The 17400-nt window shown below is 37.8% G+C and overlaps 1 protein-coding gene across 1 annotated transcript in view; it reads left to right on the forward strand.

Annotated features, from left to right (window-relative positions):
- Positions 1-17400, forward strand: part of LOC150109678 (apoptosis-inducing factor 3-like) — a 288264-nt gene that overhangs the window by 213011 nt on the left and 57853 nt on the right. The window contains exon 8 of the mRNA XM_090402963.1: positions 6671-6769. Coding sequence (XP_090259089.1) covers positions 6671-6769 — 99 coding nt within the window. The remainder of the gene's footprint in view (positions 1-6670; positions 6770-17400) is intronic.

Below are 17400 nucleotides of genomic sequence, written 5' to 3' on the forward strand. Positions count from 1 at the left end.
GAATATAAACTCTTGACATGGATCAGGGGATGGTTGACAGACAGATATCAAAAAGTGGTATACAGTGTGTGTGAATCTGCCAGATTTAAGGTGACCAGTGGTGTACCTCAGGGTTCAGTTCTTGGACCATTATTGTTCAATCTATACATTAATGACATCAGGAAGGATCTGACATGAGGTGTGCAATTGTTTGTCGATGATGTGAGAATAGGCAGGGCAATCGGGGATGCTACTGATATTCAGCACTTATAAAATGATTTCAATAGGCTGGAAATTTGGGCAAACGAAAATGGTCATCGGTTTAATGTTAGTATGTGTAAAGTCATGCACTTTGGCATGATTAGAGTTCCAGTGGCATATTATATTAACTGGCTTGTGCTACAAGAAACTGAGGAGGCAAGGGATCTTAGCATATTGGGGGATAGGAATTTGAAGTTCGAAGGTCACATAGCAAATGTTGCAAATACAGCTCAGAGGATAATTGCGATGTTGAAACAAACCTTGACATGAAATGATAAGGAAGTCATTTTGTCACTTTATAAGGTTTGATAAGACCACACCTGGATTATTTTACACAGATTTGTTCTCCTGGATTCCAAGGAGATAAAGAAGATGTGGAAAGGGTGCAAAGAAGAGTTACAAAGATTATATCTGGATTATGGGATTTAGATTATGAGAACAGATTGCAACTATGTGGATTACAGACTCTGGTTAACAGGAGAAAGAGGGATGATATAATAGAGGTCTGTAAACTTTTGAATAGGTATTATAGGATAGCGTCTGATGAAATTTTTTCGTTATATTGAAGGTGAGGAGAGAACACAGGGGCATCCATAGAAGTTAAGTGGTTCACAGTCAAGAAAGGGGTAAGAGCTAGGTTTTTCTATCACAAGCAGTGAGTGAGTGAGTGAGTGGTTTGTCTTTAGTTGTAGTGAGTGCATCTAGTGTGAATGAATTTAAGGGAAGACATCTGATTTGGGTGATTTATAGCGTCTCTTGATGAGTTCTTGACTCCCTTGGAGGTCTTAGATAATAATAATAATAAAACTTATCCCTAGAAGGATGCAGCAGAGGAATGGTAAGTGGCTCCATTAAGTTGCCTAAAGCCCCTAATCAGGGAGACTCAACTTGTCTTGGACAGATGAGAAACGGATAGGAATTACCATAAGTAAACAAAGTTTGTACACGAATAACTTTACAAGTAGGCTACTTGTGCATAAAAGCTGATGACTTCACATTGGTTTCTTCAGTATCCCATTATGCAAAGCATACTTTCTTTCATATATGTCACTTCCAAGAGTGGATTTGACCTTTATTGAAGGGTAATGTCCCTTCCCATAATGCATAGCAATATATATTTGAAAGGAAGTGTACTTCACATGTTTTGTATTATGCGATACTTAAGACAGCTGATGTGAAGTCATCAGCTTCTATATATTAATAGGCTAATTGTGAAGATACTTTACATTAAGCTTGGGTATAGGATTAAAACAAGAATATAATTTCTTGTCTATTATAGTTTTGAAAGTTGTAAAGAAGTATGAGAACTAGAACAGATGTGGCTTTAGAGGAGGATCTACATAGGATGTCAGTGGGCAGTTGATAGGAGCTACCAGTTTAATGTTGCAAAGTGTAAGTTCTTGAAATTTGGTTTGCAAAGATGGGATGCAGAGATTTTGAAGGAGACGAAGGAGATGAAAAATCTGGGAGTGGCAGTGGACAGGCTTGAAGTTTAGGAGTCACATTCCTATGACTGTGAGGACATCTCAACAGTTATGGCAATGAAGAGGAGGGCAACATGTAGACAAAGATGCTATAGTTGCTAAAGCTTGTATAAGGCTTTAATCAGGCATATAGATTACTGTGTGTGTGTGTGCGCGCGCATGCATGCATATGCGTGTGCAAGCACACAGAGATCTCGCCATCTGGTTTTTAAGGGAATGAGAATAACTTAGACTAGAGAAGATTCACTAAATCTCTGTTATGTCTTTTGGAATCTGGAATATAATAACAGATTGAGGAAATGCAATTTGCACTGACTTATTAATAGGAGAGGGGGTATTATTGAAACATAATTTTGTTAGGTGTTGTTACCAGATTAACGTTGAGATTTTTCATAGAGTAGAGGAAGATGAGGGTAAAACAAGAGATATCTCTGGAACTTGCATGAGAGTAAAGGGCAGGTTATTTGCATGGAGAGTGGTTTGTTATTGGAATACATTTTCTGACAGTGTGGTGGGTGTGAAAACTGAATGACTTTAAGGCACATCGTTTGATTTTTTTTGGTATAAGTTTTGACCTCCCAGGATGAATTCTTTTGACTCCTTGGATTTCCAATAATAATAATAAAATACTAAATTCTAACTTTCCCACCATGTGTAGCCACATTTCAAACTAGCAACCTTTATTTATCTATTTGCTGAAGGATAAACTCCATTCTCTGTCATGTCACATCCAGGAGTATGCTCCATGACTATAACAGAACGACACGTGGCTGTCTTTCAGTGGACAGACAGAAAGATCTGTTTAGCATTTGCCTCTGAGAACACAGAGATACATTTGCTACCATCATTATGGCAAGTCATCTGATTAGACCTCACTTTGATCAGAGAAACAAAAAAAAAAAACCTCATGCTATATAGAAGTCATTAATAGTAGATAGCTGTGTGTGGTCGACAGTAATAACTATGAAAGACTCTCCGGTTCTAAACAGTTATGGATGCATTAATTTATTGAAATTTGGAAGACAGTTATTTTAGATCAATTCCAACCTAACAACTGTTAAAAACTTATTTGTCTAACATTAGAAGATAGCAGGTTAGGACTTTAGTTATTTTCTGTTACAATTTGAACTCTTTTTCCAACACTGTCATTGCTATATGACTTCAACAAGTTGTGCTCTAAATTGTGTAACATTTAAAATTCAGTTAAATATCAATTGATTAATAAATATCTAATTTTTCAGGAAGTTTTCAATTATGATGTAAATCAAGAGTTATAAAAATAAGCAATTAAAATCTGACAAGTTTTGTAAGTGGTAAGACTTTTACATCATCAGGAATACTGGTGTAATAATGTGTTTGCCTCCAATATTGTAATAATGAGGCTATTATTTGCTGCTATTTGGAATACCTTTATTTTATTATATTATATGCTTTCCTTATATATTCCTTTCTTATTCTATCCTTCTATTGCGTAAAAGGTTTATCAACCTTTCGCACTATGAGTCGTATGCCTATGAACACTGGAAAATTTGTTAAGACTGTGCCACCAGTATCGCTTAATTGGCATAAAACTCAGTAATACGGCCGGTTGATTTCTCTCTCTCTAACACAATTTCCTTCAGTAAAATTTAACATGAACAGTCATGGTCTAATTGCACTTAACTACATGCTTCTGCTATCTTACTTGGTTCCCACTCTTAGGTTCGCATTTATTTAGGAACAGTGCATTGTAATTTGAAAGATCAGGCAGCACTCTATTGACATATAAACAAAATGCATTTATTTACACTAGTATAAAAGGTACATCAATCAAACGATAGGGAGGTTGTCCTCTCTACATATCTGTCAAACCTCTAGCGTAAAGAGAAACTCTTTCACTTCAATACTAAATAATTCTATAGCACAATTACTTGTTTTACTCTCTGCTTACAAAATCAACTAATTGAAATTCTAATCCACTCAAAAAGAGGTTAGCTAACTATGCCAAGTTATTTCACAAACTTTATACCAATTTCTAACATGCCAAATGACTCTCTTAAAGACACATCTTATTACTATTAACTTAATTCTTATCAGTCCATCTATAATGTATCTCCAAGATTACAAAAGGGAATGTATAACAAAAGATGGAACAAACTTACAGAGGCTCTGTGTCATACACTCATCTGAAGTCACTAAAGTCCTAATGCTTTTCCTTTCATCTCGGGCCTTAGGCTTCCTTCTGGAGAGTCTTGCTTCAAAGGGCATCTCGTCGGGATAGTAGCGGGCTTTGAACTGCAAATCTCTGACACTCGAATAGCTCAGGCAAGAGGTTTCAGCATACGGCAAGTTCTCCGGTGCTTGAAGTTCCCTCTGCAGCCATTGACTTCGGTTGACCTCCCGCGGCAAAAGACATCTGACCGAAACTGCCTCTGGTATTTTCATCGGCTGTTCTCTTGTCATTCCCATTGGCTTCTCCTCTGGCATGGTGTGCTGTAACGTCCTGTCCTCTGGATCTTACTCCCAATATTTCTGCCTCTAACTACTGATGATCTTCTGTCGATCTTCAATGCCTTTTTATTTCACCGTCTCCAGGGACTTGCATGAAGTGTTGAGACTCCCCAAAAAATAAGTGCGATTCTTTGATCTTCTGTTTCAACAGACCCGTTCTTTCTTCTCCTGATATACTACACAAATCCAATTAGATGGACACTGGAACATCTTGTGAATTGCACCGTTTCTTTTAAGAATGACCTTGACGGTGGGCATACACAGAGCTTGTAAACAAAGGTTTTTGAAGCACTTAGTTTAACAATAACATATAGGTTGCAGTGACATAGCATTTTCTTTTGTTACTAGCAATTTTACTCATTCTTTGTTTACTGTGTCTTGGCCAGGTTAAATTTATCATAGGATTAAATATATTCTTTTTACAAACCTTCTTATATTACAATCTTTTGAGATGTGACCTCTGTAAAAGTCGATGTAAAGCGCTTGTCGAATTCCATTCTACATCGAATTTTACACTGGTACAAAAACGTTTTACACAACAAAAGACTATGAACAATTAATTACACATAATAGATGTTATGATAACTTCAACTGTTCCATACAAATGAGAAACCAGAATAAAAATGGTAAATTCATTACTGTATGCATGTTCGAACACTACTAGTTGTCGCTATCACATTCTGTGCATTGCGCTTGTCATACATATCCTAGATCCATGGCAGTTAAATTTTTTTATGAAAGCAGACTATACTTGAGGTAAGATTATACCTTGATTTTTTTTTTTGTTGCATTTTGTAAGAATCCTTAACATTTGCGAGGCTTCTTTAAACTTTCTTGTAAAACAATTGTGATCATTATATGACTTTTTTTTTTTTCCTTTCTTTTAAGCTTACACTGTGATCCGAATGCATTTTTGAAAATTATGGAAACAACTACCATGTTTGAATAAAAACTTTAGTTTAATATAACTAAAATCTACATTTGACGTTTCGACCTTTATGTCAAGGTCATCTTCTGGAGCATATAACTATACACAGAAAACAAGCTACACTACAATCAAACTGGTTTGTTAAAGTTACTGACCAACCGCTACAACAATTGTTGGCCTGACCTCTGATGAAAAAAAAAATTATACATCAACGCTAGAGTCCTATTATTAGTGTTATCTGTTGGTTGTAGACATACATTGGGCGCAATAACAAGTCTATGTATCTATCTATATACATATATTAACATCATGATTATACATGTACATTCCAGCCAGTTGGTATGGAATGTTTCTAATACTAGCTGAAGATTGGCTAGAGTCCTGACTTATGCTGGATCTTATGTATTAGGTGGGCTGAGTGTGTGCCATCCAGATCCTTGGAATTTTCATGCCATCTTTGTTGTTGATATTTGGGTGGTTTATCAGGATTTCGCAGACTTCCTTAAATTTTCTTTCATACCAGGTTTTTGTGTGGTGTAAAGAGTGGGTGCTTTTCCAGTTGATTTGGTGTAAGGTGTTGAGCGCATGATCTGAGAGGCCTGCTTGACCATAATGGTTATATTTAATGTGTCTAATGTGTTCTTTCTTGCGTATAGGGATTGTCCATCCTGTTTCACCAATGTACGGTAAGTTACAGGTGCAGCACATGCAATAAACTCCAGGATGTGCCGATGGACTCTAGCCAATCTTCAGCTAGTATTAGAAACATTCCATACCAACTGGCTGGAATGTACATGTATAATCATGATGTTAATATATCTATATAGATAGATACATAGACTTGTCGTTGCGCCCAATATATGTCTACAACCAACAGATAACACTAATTATAGGACTCTAGCATTGATGTATATATATTTTTCTGTTTTCACCAGAGGTCAGGCCAACAATTGTTGTAGTGGTTGGTCAGTAACTTTAACAAACCAGTTTGATTGTAGTGTAGCTTGTTTTCTGTGTATAGTTATATGCTCCAGAAGATGACCTTGACATAAAGGTCGAAACGTCGAATGTAGATTTTAGTTATATTAAACTAAAGTTTTTATTCAAACACGGTAGTTGTCTCCATAATTTTCAAAAATGCATATGACATTTTTGTTTGCTGCCAAACTGTAGTAGTTGTGTGGAGTGCTTTTTTGTACCAGTAGTACCTCTGATGATGATGCTGATGTAAGTCTTATGATTTTCTAAACTTGTCGGGTTTTAAATTGATTAATATTTTTTATTAAACTCTTTATTACATCATAATGTGGTCTCAATACCGAAAACTTCCCACAACTGCTAAACCACGGAAACTTGCGTTTTCAAATATCTAATTTATTTTGTTTTTAGTTTTTATCTAATAAGTCAAAAGTTCAGCTAATTAACTCCAAAACCCAAGCCTACCTCCAATGTGTTTATGAAATTATTTTTTAGTATTTTAATCCAAATTGTTCAAATTATATGTTAAAATTGTGAAATGCTTTTGCAGGTTACATAGCAGCAAAAAACATGTTAGGAAGGAATGAAGAGCTTAGAAGTGTTCCGTTTTTCTGGTGCATGATGTTTGGAAAATCTTTAAGATATGCTGGTAAAACTGATTACTATTATTATAATTTTGTTTGAACTAATATTTATTTCTTAATGTACATATTGGGGATATTCTATATTACAGTTGATCTGATTAAGAGGTAACTATTGCATAGCATATTTTTTTATCTGTTTGATAATGATTAACACAAAATGATGACATTTTATCTGGTAAAATCTAGTACACAATAAGGAATTGGATGAAAGGAGAGCAGCTTTGCTTGGGCTCTTCTCAGGACAGAGGCAATATCTGAATGTATTTGAAAGATCAGGAGATTAAATAAGGTAGGTGTGAAATGGATGAATAAACAGATGAGGCATTCAGTCTGGAAGCAGAACCATTATGAAGGTAGAACATGATCACTGATAATTATCGGTATCAATTAGCACAAGTGCAGTATGGGCTTAGCTAATGAGGCCAAAAAAAAATCCCAGGAAATTCTTTTGATATTTGACCAGTAGAAGAAAGAAAATAATTATGGAAGGTTATTATTGGTTTGCACAGATGATAAAATAACAACTGCAGAAGTTATAGTTGTGATATTAAATAAGCAATACATTAAGGTATTTTATCCTTGATACAGATATCAATGTGATATCTGCATCAAGGATAAAATGATATTCTACATAATATCACATTGAGAATGTGATATGCAGAACTTGATTAAAGGGAGGAGCAGGAGATAAATCAGGAATTGAGTAAACTGGATGTCAATAAGGCTGTAGTGCTTGATGTATCACTGCATGTTTTGAGGAAATGTTCCAGGGAGTTAACAACAGCATTGACGTACCTTTTTAACATGAGACTTACATTGGACCACGTTCCAATGGAATAGAAAGAGAGAAAAATTATTCTGCTTTATATGAGTGATAATAAATTTTTGAATTATAGATGTATGTGTTTGGAGGGACAGTTAAATTGTTAGGAAGGTTGGTGAAAACATAGATTTAGAAAATAATAAATTTAGTTTAATACTTTATCCAAGTGTAAGCAAACAAAATTTGTACCTGAAAATATCTTCAGGACTGAGGTAAGATGATACATCCCTTGGCAACTCTAGTAAAGATGGACCAAGCTCTCATCACTATTTGTCTCAGTATGCCCATAATGCAAAGCACATCTCCTTGCGGACGTGTATACTGCCATGCATTAAGGGAAGGGGCACTACCCAGACCGGTTTCAACATTTTATTGAGGTCTACTCAGTGGGAGACAGACTCAGAGTGGTGATACTAAGGCAAAAGCAATGGAGAGGTCATATTTAACTGTACAAGTTGCCAACCGTTGTGCCACCTTATTATTAAATTACTCTAGATTTAGAGAGAGATGTTCATCATCATCATCATCAAATTCCTACAGGATATGACAGTACTACATGAAAAAATTACATCATTACTAACTTCCTATCTACAATTTTCCTACAAATCAGTCTGTTACTTGTCAAGATTCCAACATTATCAGATCTTATATTTCTATCGTCTAAGGCACTTTGTACCGCATCAATCCACCTATATCTTGGTCTTCCTCTGGGTCGTTTTCCTGCCAACTAGGCAGAGAACACTTGTTTTGCTAATCTTTCCTCTCCCATTCTATTTAAGTGACCATACCACCTGAGATTAGCTCTGCTAACGCATTCCTGGATGCTGACAATGTCAAGTTCTTTCCTAATATCCTCATTTTTAATATGATATTGCCATTGATGCCATCTGTTCATGCCACTAATCTTTCTCAGGATGCTCATATCTGCGGTCTCTAGTCTTTGGTCAAGTGTTTTACTTCTGACCCAGCTCTCAGATACATAAGTTAAAACTGGTTTGAACACTGTCTTGTATAAAGCTAATTTAGTGTTCCTACTAATTTCTCTCTTATTCCATATGAATTTATTCAATTGACTTCCCACCATACCAGCTTTGCTGATTCTGTTGTCTATTTCTATATTTAATTTACCATCTTCAGTAAAAATCGTGCCTAAGTAGCTGAAATGTTTTACTTGTTCCACAGGTTCTCCATTCACAACACAGTTGACATTTTCAATGATTCTGCCTATTTTCATTGTCTTTGTCTTTTTATTGCTGACCGTCATACCATATCTATTACAACAGCTATTCAATTTAGTCAGAGAATCTTGCAGACTTGTAGCAGATTTATTTAGAAGTATAACATCATCCGCATAAAGCAAAGAGCTGACATTAACATTTCGAATTTTGATATCAGGTTTAATACCACTTTCCTTCATAATGTGATCCATACAGATAATGAATAACAGAGGGGATAATGTACATCCTTGTCTCACACCAGATTTAACATTAAACCATCTTCCTATACTTCCTTCAATTCTAACTGCTGACTTACAACTCAAATAAAGACTAAGTATCGCTTGATATAATGCCCCATTGACACCATATAACTGCAGCGTATTGAATAGCTTCTCTCCTGGCACCTTGTCATATGCCTTTTCCGAATCGACAAAACTTAAATACAGATCTTTGTTATATTCCCATGCTTTCTCGACTATTTGTCGTAAAGTGAAGATCTGATCCTGACAGCCTCTATTTGGCCTCAATCCAGCTTGTTCTTCACCAAGCTTTTCTTCCACAATTCTTCTGAACCGTTTCTCAAGTATACTTGCATAGATCTTGCCAGGAACACTCAGTAGGGAAATACCTCTGTAATTCTCACATCCAGTTTTATTTCCCTTTTTATATATGGGTACTATGAGAGCTCTACTCCAATCATCGGGAATTCGTCCCTCTGTCCAGGCTTTCTGAACTATGCAGTGCAGCCACTGTAAGACTTTTATACCACCATACTTCAGCATTTCTGGTCGAATATCATCTACTCCTGCTGCCTTTCCACATTTCAAGCCTTTGATGGCTTTTTCTACTTCAAGTATGGATATGTATTCCTGACTGCATGCCTGGTCAGTGTTTTTTATCACTATGCTGTCATCACTGCTTGTTTCATTTAGCAGTTTTTCAATGTAATTACTTCATACTTCAAGGATATCTTTTTCTCGTGTTTTCATGTCACCTTTATCATCTCTAACTCCTTTTACAGCACTCTTTCCTCGATTCCTAAGCTTCTTCAACATCCTCCAGAATATTTTGCCACCTTCTTGATATTTATTTTCTATATTCTTGCCAAAGTCCTCCCATGACTTGTTTAACTAGTTTTACGCACTGTTTAGCTTTCTTACATTTGTCTCTGTATTCTGTAAGAGTAAAAGCTGACTTATTTTCCAGGAACTTTTGATATGCTTTCTTCTTTTCCTTCACTGCCTCTTTAACTTCCTGTGTCCACCAGGGAGTTCTGATTTTTTTATCCTTGCACACAACCTCACCACATGCCTCTCTGGCAGAATCAATCAATGTTTTCTTCAGAGTTTGCCACTGAATCTCCAAGGTTTGATTCCTGTTCTCAAACTCTTTCATTTTCTTTTCAATAATCTTTCTGTATTTTAGTCTACAGTTCACATCTGAAAGCTGCTCAACTTTTATTCGCTTTAAAACTTTCTTACATGCTATTCTTTTCAATATGAAATTCAATTTTTATCCTGCTCAAGACTAAATAGTGATCACTTCCAATTTCAAATCCTCTGTACACTCTGTTGTCTTGCACCAGGGAGAAAACATCACTATCAACAATAACATAGTCAATGAGACTTTTCTTATTCCTAGCCTCTTCTCTCCATGTGAATTTGTGCACATTTTTATGTTGGAACATGGTGTTAGTAATAACCAGTCCATGTCCTGAGCAGAAATCCAACAGGTATTTGCCATTATTATTAGCTTTGCTCTTTTCTCCAAATTTTCCCAAAATATTTTTGTATGTCTCACAATCATTTCCTACTCTGCTATTTAGTACCCCTACAAGGACCAACTTTTCCTTTTTCATTGTGTCAGTTGCTTTTTCTAAAGCCTCAAAAAATTCCTGCACTTCTACCTTAGTAGAACCCTCTGTGGGACCATAGGCACAAATAAGTCTCATTGTCCAGTTCCCCATTCTCATATTTGCCCACATTACTCTACTTGAGACTGACTGCCATTCAAGAAGATTAGCCTCGTATTTTGTGTTTAATACTATGGCTACTCCTTCTTTTCTTTGATTGTCATTGCCTGAATATAACATTTTGTATTTATTGCTCAGAAAGATCTCACCAGTTTTGGTCTTTTTTGTTTCAGTCACCCCTATTATGTCGATCTGGTACTTATCTAATTCCTCAGCTAGCTCCATTTCTTTGCCATTCAGGCTTCTTACGTTGATAGTACCGATCTTTAACTCTGGTGATGTTGAGTTGGGGTTTGTTTTCAGATTTGTTCCAGTAGCTGACTTTTCGCTGTTCGCCCTGGTTCCCTGGCGAAAACAACGGAGGCCTTGTTTAACCGGGCGACGCCCCATCCGGCATGAAATTTTGTCATGTTGTACCATCATTTTTTATTTTGGTTTAACCAATAAGAATACAATTTGGTCGGCTAAATCTCAAATTGCCAGCCCACCTCGTTCGTTCAGTATCCAAGTAGATACCTAACAGGGTGCACCACGAGAAGGTGAGGATTGGACATTAGGTCAGAAGCCATGGTCGGTTCTTCGCATTCCTTTAAAGGCTATGTGGAGGTCTCCTCTCAGTTATACAGCTTTGACCCTTAAGCACCCCGAGAGAGATTTTGGAAGTTTATTTTGCTCTTGGTTAGACTATAATAAATTTAGTTTAATCCTTTATCCAAGGGTAAGCAAACAAAGTTTGTACCTGAAAATATCATCAGGACTGAGGTAAAGTGGTACATCCCTTGGCAACTTGTAGAAAAGGTGAACCAAGCTCACATCAATCTTTGTCTCAGTATCTCCCATAATGCAAAACATCTCCGTGCAGACATGTATACTGCCATTCATTAATGGAAGGGCCACTACCCAGACCAGTTTTGACCTTTATTGAGGTCTCGTCAGTGGGAGGCAGACCCAGAGTGGTGATACTAAGGCAAAAGCAATGGAGAGATATGTGCTCTGCATTATGGGAGATACTTAGACAAAGAGTGATGAGAGCTTGGTCCACCTTCGCTACGAGTTGCTAAGGGATGTACCACCTTACCTTAGTCTTGAAGATATTTTCACGCACAAACTTTGCTTGCTTACACTTGGATAAAGGATTAAACTAAATTTATTATAGTCTAACCAAGTGCAAAATAAACTTCCAACATCTTTCTCCAAAAGCCAGAGTAATTTAATAATAAGGTCGTACACCGGTTGGCAACTCGTATAGGTAAATATGACCTCTCCGTTGCTTTTGCTTTCGTATCACCACTCTGAGTCTGCTTCCCACTGACGAGACCTTATTAAATGTCAAAACCGGTCTGGGTATGGCTCTTCCCTTAATGCATGTCAGTATACAAGTCTGCAAGATGTGCTTTGCAATATGTGAATACTGAGACAAAGAGTGATGAGAGCTTGGTCCACCTTTGCTACGAGTTGCCAAGGGATGTACCACCTTACCTCAGTCTTGAAGATATTTTCAGGCACAAACTTTGTTTGCTTACACTTGGATAAAGGATTAAACTAAATTTATTATAGTCTAACCAAGTGCAAAATAAACTTCCATTAGATTTAGAAACATAGTAACAAAGGGAAATCAGGTTTTAGCAATCTACCAACTTATTATAACAAAGTGACAAATGCATTGGACAAGGGATGCATGCACACTAATAATTGCCACATGATTAGCTGGTAATTAAATCAGAACAGATAGGGTTGGATAGTGGATTAGTGTGCTAGATAGGATATTGGCTGTCTGGTAAGTATCAGCAATTTGTATATAAGAAGTTATATCCCAGAAGAGGAAAGATACATTGGTTTGCCTCAGTCTATTCTTGGGCCACTGCTGTTTAATTGTATGTTAACAATATTGGGATGGGTTTTTATGATGATATGCAGTTGTTTGCAGATGATGCAAAGTTAGAAAGAACTGAGGAGTAGAGAATATATAGTGACTTTGCAAGAAGACTTGAACAGACAGGGTGAATGGGCAAGTGGGATTGTTGGTTCATTATTGCAGAGTGTAACTTTTAAAATTTGGGAAGCAAAGATGTGATACAGAGTACAATTGGTAATATCTTAGAGGAAGTGGAGGAGATGAGAGATTTGGCATGTCTGTGTGTGGAGGGGGGAGACCTGAAATTGTGAGGATAATACCTAATAATGGCAATAATGCAGAGTACACTAATGTATAGAAGTAAGGATGTCATGGTTTCATTGTATAAGGCTTTATTCAGGCTGCATATGGGATTAGTGAGGGATTATTACCATATTAATGTTGATAAGGTTTTTCAAGGATAAGAGGGAATTCATGGAAGCTATATAATGAGAGTGTGAGCTGGCAATTAAGAAGTAGGTTTTTTGAATGGAAAGTGGTAGGTGTTTGGAATACCATTGCCTGCTAGTGTGGTAAGTGCATGGTGGTAAATGCATTTAAGATACAGTATGATGAACTGTGTGTGACAGTAGGACCTCTTATGAGGGCTCTTCAGACTCCATGGTGTTCTGATGATAATAATATTTTTTCTTGGAGTTTGTTGTTAAAAATATCATAGTCAATTAAGGATTGAAGCCAGTTACTAGGGAGGAGACTCCTATGTAGCCCATACAGAATGCAGAGAATGTAGGTCTTACCTAATGCCCAAAACCTTACTGTCTTGAGATGTATACTGTTAGATGTAACAACTATTGGCAGGTACACTCACCATATTCGATTTTACTATCCCCTGTAATAGTGACGAGCACTTTACATTATACATAAAAAGAACAAACATTTATCATCTGTATGCATGAGAGGTCACAAAACTTTATAACACAAGTGTCATATATTGACACTTGTGTTCATTAAGGAAACCTGTTTTGGAAAGGCTGTTCCAAACAATAGAGACAGATGGAATTAAAGAAGTGAATGAGAAGTTGGTTATTTGCTACAACAGTCTTGGAGCATCCTTTATTCAATGGAACTTTTTTCCCCTCTTTTCACCTCCTTGGGACTAACCCAGAGTTGAGACTTAGATGAAATAATGTGGTCAAGAGAGCTGACAATTATCTATCACCTTCACACATAACTTGAGCTAGTATGCGATCTAATCCCATAGCTGTATTCACATTAAAGTTCTGTAATATGCTATGCACCTCTATTTCATTTACCTCAGTTTCCATATAAGCTTTTGCCGCTCTCATTGCAGCAATATCTCCACCTGGATGATATGCTCTTGCAAAGTGTTCACTAATAATTCTACTTATTTTGACTGATTCGGCTTACCTCCCTGCAATCAGCATTCATTAAAATCATTCTGTCATAAAAGAGTAATCATAATGGGAGACTTTAATGATCCAAATATTGATTGGGTAGCAGTAGAATCTCATGAGAAGAATGAAAATGCATTTATTGAATTGTTGCAGGACAACTTCCTCAAGCAGCATGTGACAGAAGGAACTCGACGTCAAAGAGTGTTAGATATGATTATAGTATCAGAGCGGCATTTCAGTTAAAGACGTAACTATTCTGTCTCCAGTTGGTGACAGTGATCATGTGGTGCTCGCTTGGGAAGTGACTAAGTTTATGAATATTCCATTCAGAAAAGGTTAAATGCTGAACTACAAAGCAGGAAATTATGACCAACTGAGGAGTATACTGAGTTCAGTGGAATGGGATCAGTTGCTGGATGGAAAGAATATCAACATCGCATGGGAAGCATTTAAGCAATACTTAAATGATGCAATATCAGAATGTGTCCCGAGAGTTCAAAGAATAAATAGAGTAGGAGTCAAATGGATGTGTAATGTTATTAAGCAAGAGATTCATAAGAAAAGGACAATGTGGAAGGAATACTGTTTGCGTAAGGATGACGTCTGTTATGAACATTATAAGCAGCAGGCTAGAATAGTCACAACTGTTGTACAGAAAGCAAAGTTTGATTATGAAAAGAAACTGGCTCTGCATGTTAAAGGCAACTCACAAGAATTCTATCGATATGCTGAAAGTAAAAGCAAGAATGAATGTGAAAGATAACTCTTCTAAATCCAGATGGCGTGAGGGTTACAGATGCAGAAGAGGGTGTTCATTTAACGAGTGCACATTTCATTAAAAGCTATCAGCCTGGTGAATGCAACATTGTGCTCGCTGTTACCTCTTCACTAGATGAAGAAACGCAGGTGTGTGAGGCTGAGGTATTAGAGTTGTTGCACAAATTGAATAAGAATTCAGCAATAGGAACTGATGGAATATCAGCACGTGTGCTAAAAGAGTGTTCAGCTGAACTGGCCATTCCTTTGACCAGGCTGTTTAATGAGTCTCAGAACAGGGAATATTCTGCAGGAATGGAAGGAATGTATGGTAATTCCATTGCACAAGGGTGGTGCAAAGACCAATATATCCAACTCTCGACCGATTAGTATCTCAGGAGTGGTGGTTAAGGTTTTTTGGAAAATTGGTTAGGGCTCGCATTCAGAAATGGGTTGACAGTGAATCTCTACTTTGCAATGAACAACATGGGTTTACTTAGGGGGAGGTCATGTTTTAGCGGCTTGCTCACATTCTATAACAATGTTACCATTGAACTAGACAAGGGGAATGGATACACCATTATTTTTTGATTTTGCTAAAGCTTTTGACAGAATACAGCATGGCAGGCTGCTGCATAAGTTGGAGAAAATGGGTCTAAGTTATGGAATATTAACATGGATAAGAGGATGGCTGACTGACAGATATCAAAAAGTGTATACGGGATCTAAGTCTGAAAGGTTTAAGGTAACGAGTGGTGTACCACAAGGATTAGTGCTTGGTCCACCTCCAAGGTGTACAGTCTAAAGTACAGTCATTTCTGCTCCACCTCCACACTTCCCTGATTATAATGACCAACCTACGATATTGAGGTCCATTCCTGCCCTTCAAATATACCAGCCTGTCTCCATCCAGGAGATTAAAGCAGGCTCTTCCATCCAATTTCTCTGCCTCTGGACCTGATGGCTTTCCTGCATCTAGGCTTCAAAAGGTGCTATTGAAGAGTCTTCAAGACTTAGTGGATATTCTCCTTTCCAGTAAAGTAATACCACCATACTTACGTGCTTCAAGAACTATCTTCATTCTAAAGAAAGAAACATCAAGCTGTGCATCAGACTTTAGACCTATTACCATCTCCCCTGTGTTACTTAGACTCTATCATAAAATATTAGTTAAACGACTTCACCAACATATACAGCATGATTATAGACAGAGAGCTTTTGTCCCTTTGGATGGCTGTGCCAAAAATATATATCTTCTTTCTTCTCATCTCTCTGATTCCCGATGCCACCTTAAGCCTCTATATATGGCGTTGCTGGACCTCCAAAAGGCCTGTGATAGAGTCTCCCTTCTTGCTCCATCACTATCACTACAGGGTCCCATGCAACTTATATTCCTGCAGTGCGGGATGTTCACCAGGGTGATCCTCTATTTCCCCTTTTCTTTAACTGCATCATAAATGAGTTTCTTCACTCTCTTCCTAGCCATATAGGCTACTCTCTAGGTGCTTCTTCCTTTAATGCTATGGCCTTTGTGGATGATCTTATTCTCGTAGCCTCTACTAAGATAGGCTTGCAGGAACTCCTTGACCAGGCAGTTGACTTTTTCTCTGTTCGAGGCCTTTCTATTAATGTAGAGAAGTCCTGCTCTTTAGCTCTTGTCCCCTCTGGTCGTGACAAGAAGCTTAAGGTCGAGACTATAGAGTTTTCCCTGCACTGGAGGCCGTTGCATGCTTTGACTATCCTGGAAGAGTGGAGATACCTCAATATCATGTTCACTCCAAAGGGAAGGTCTTCTGTCCCTTCTATCCTAGAAACTGGGATTGCTTCTTTGAGGAAAGCTCCTCTCAAGCTTCAGCAAAGACTGTTTCTCCTTTCCCACTATCTCCTACCTCGCTTTTATCACGTTGGTGCTTGGTAGGACATATATCTCGGTACTGTCTCGAATGGACAGGGCTATCCTTTCAGCCATGAGATCATGGCTCCGACTGTCGCCTGACACTCCTACTGCATATTTCCATGCGAGGGTGAAGGATGGTGGGCTTGGAGTTCCATCACTTAAATGGCTGATCCCATGCCTGTGGCTGTCAAAAATCGCGCAGTTAGAACTATCTTCTTCCCCCATCTGCAGAGAGGCTTTCTATAACCCATTAATACATGAAGACTTTAGGCAGGGTAAAGGCTGGTCCCATTATCAAGATACTTTAATCAAGTCAGCACCTGCAGAACACAAGAGGTGGGCATCTCTGTTGCACTGTTCTGTAGATGGTGCTCCTCTAAAAGAGTCATATCTGGTGCCTCCCCAGCTCGATTGGGTAAGGGATGGCACCATACTCCTCCCTGGGTTTGAGTATATTGACCTTATCAGGACGAGGATCAATGCTCTTCTACTCGAGCCCGCACAGCTCGATGGGATAGTGATAACTCCAACTGTAGGGCTGGCTGCCACTACAGTGAGACATTGTCTCATATAGCCCAGTGTTGCTTCTGCACCCATGGGGTCCACATGCGGAGGCATGATACCATAGTCTCCATTCTGAACAACCGCTTTAAGAACAAAGGTTGGGAGACTGCAGTGGAACCACATTATAGGACCTCCGG

Source organism: Typopeltis vanoorti, chromosome 2 (genome assembly GCF_054136105.1).
Source record: "Typopeltis vanoorti isolate ZY-2024b chromosome 2, IOZ_Tvanoo_1.0, whole genome shotgun sequence".
Taxonomy (NCBI): domain Eukaryota; kingdom Metazoa; phylum Arthropoda; class Arachnida; order Uropygi; family Thelyphonidae; genus Typopeltis; species Typopeltis vanoorti.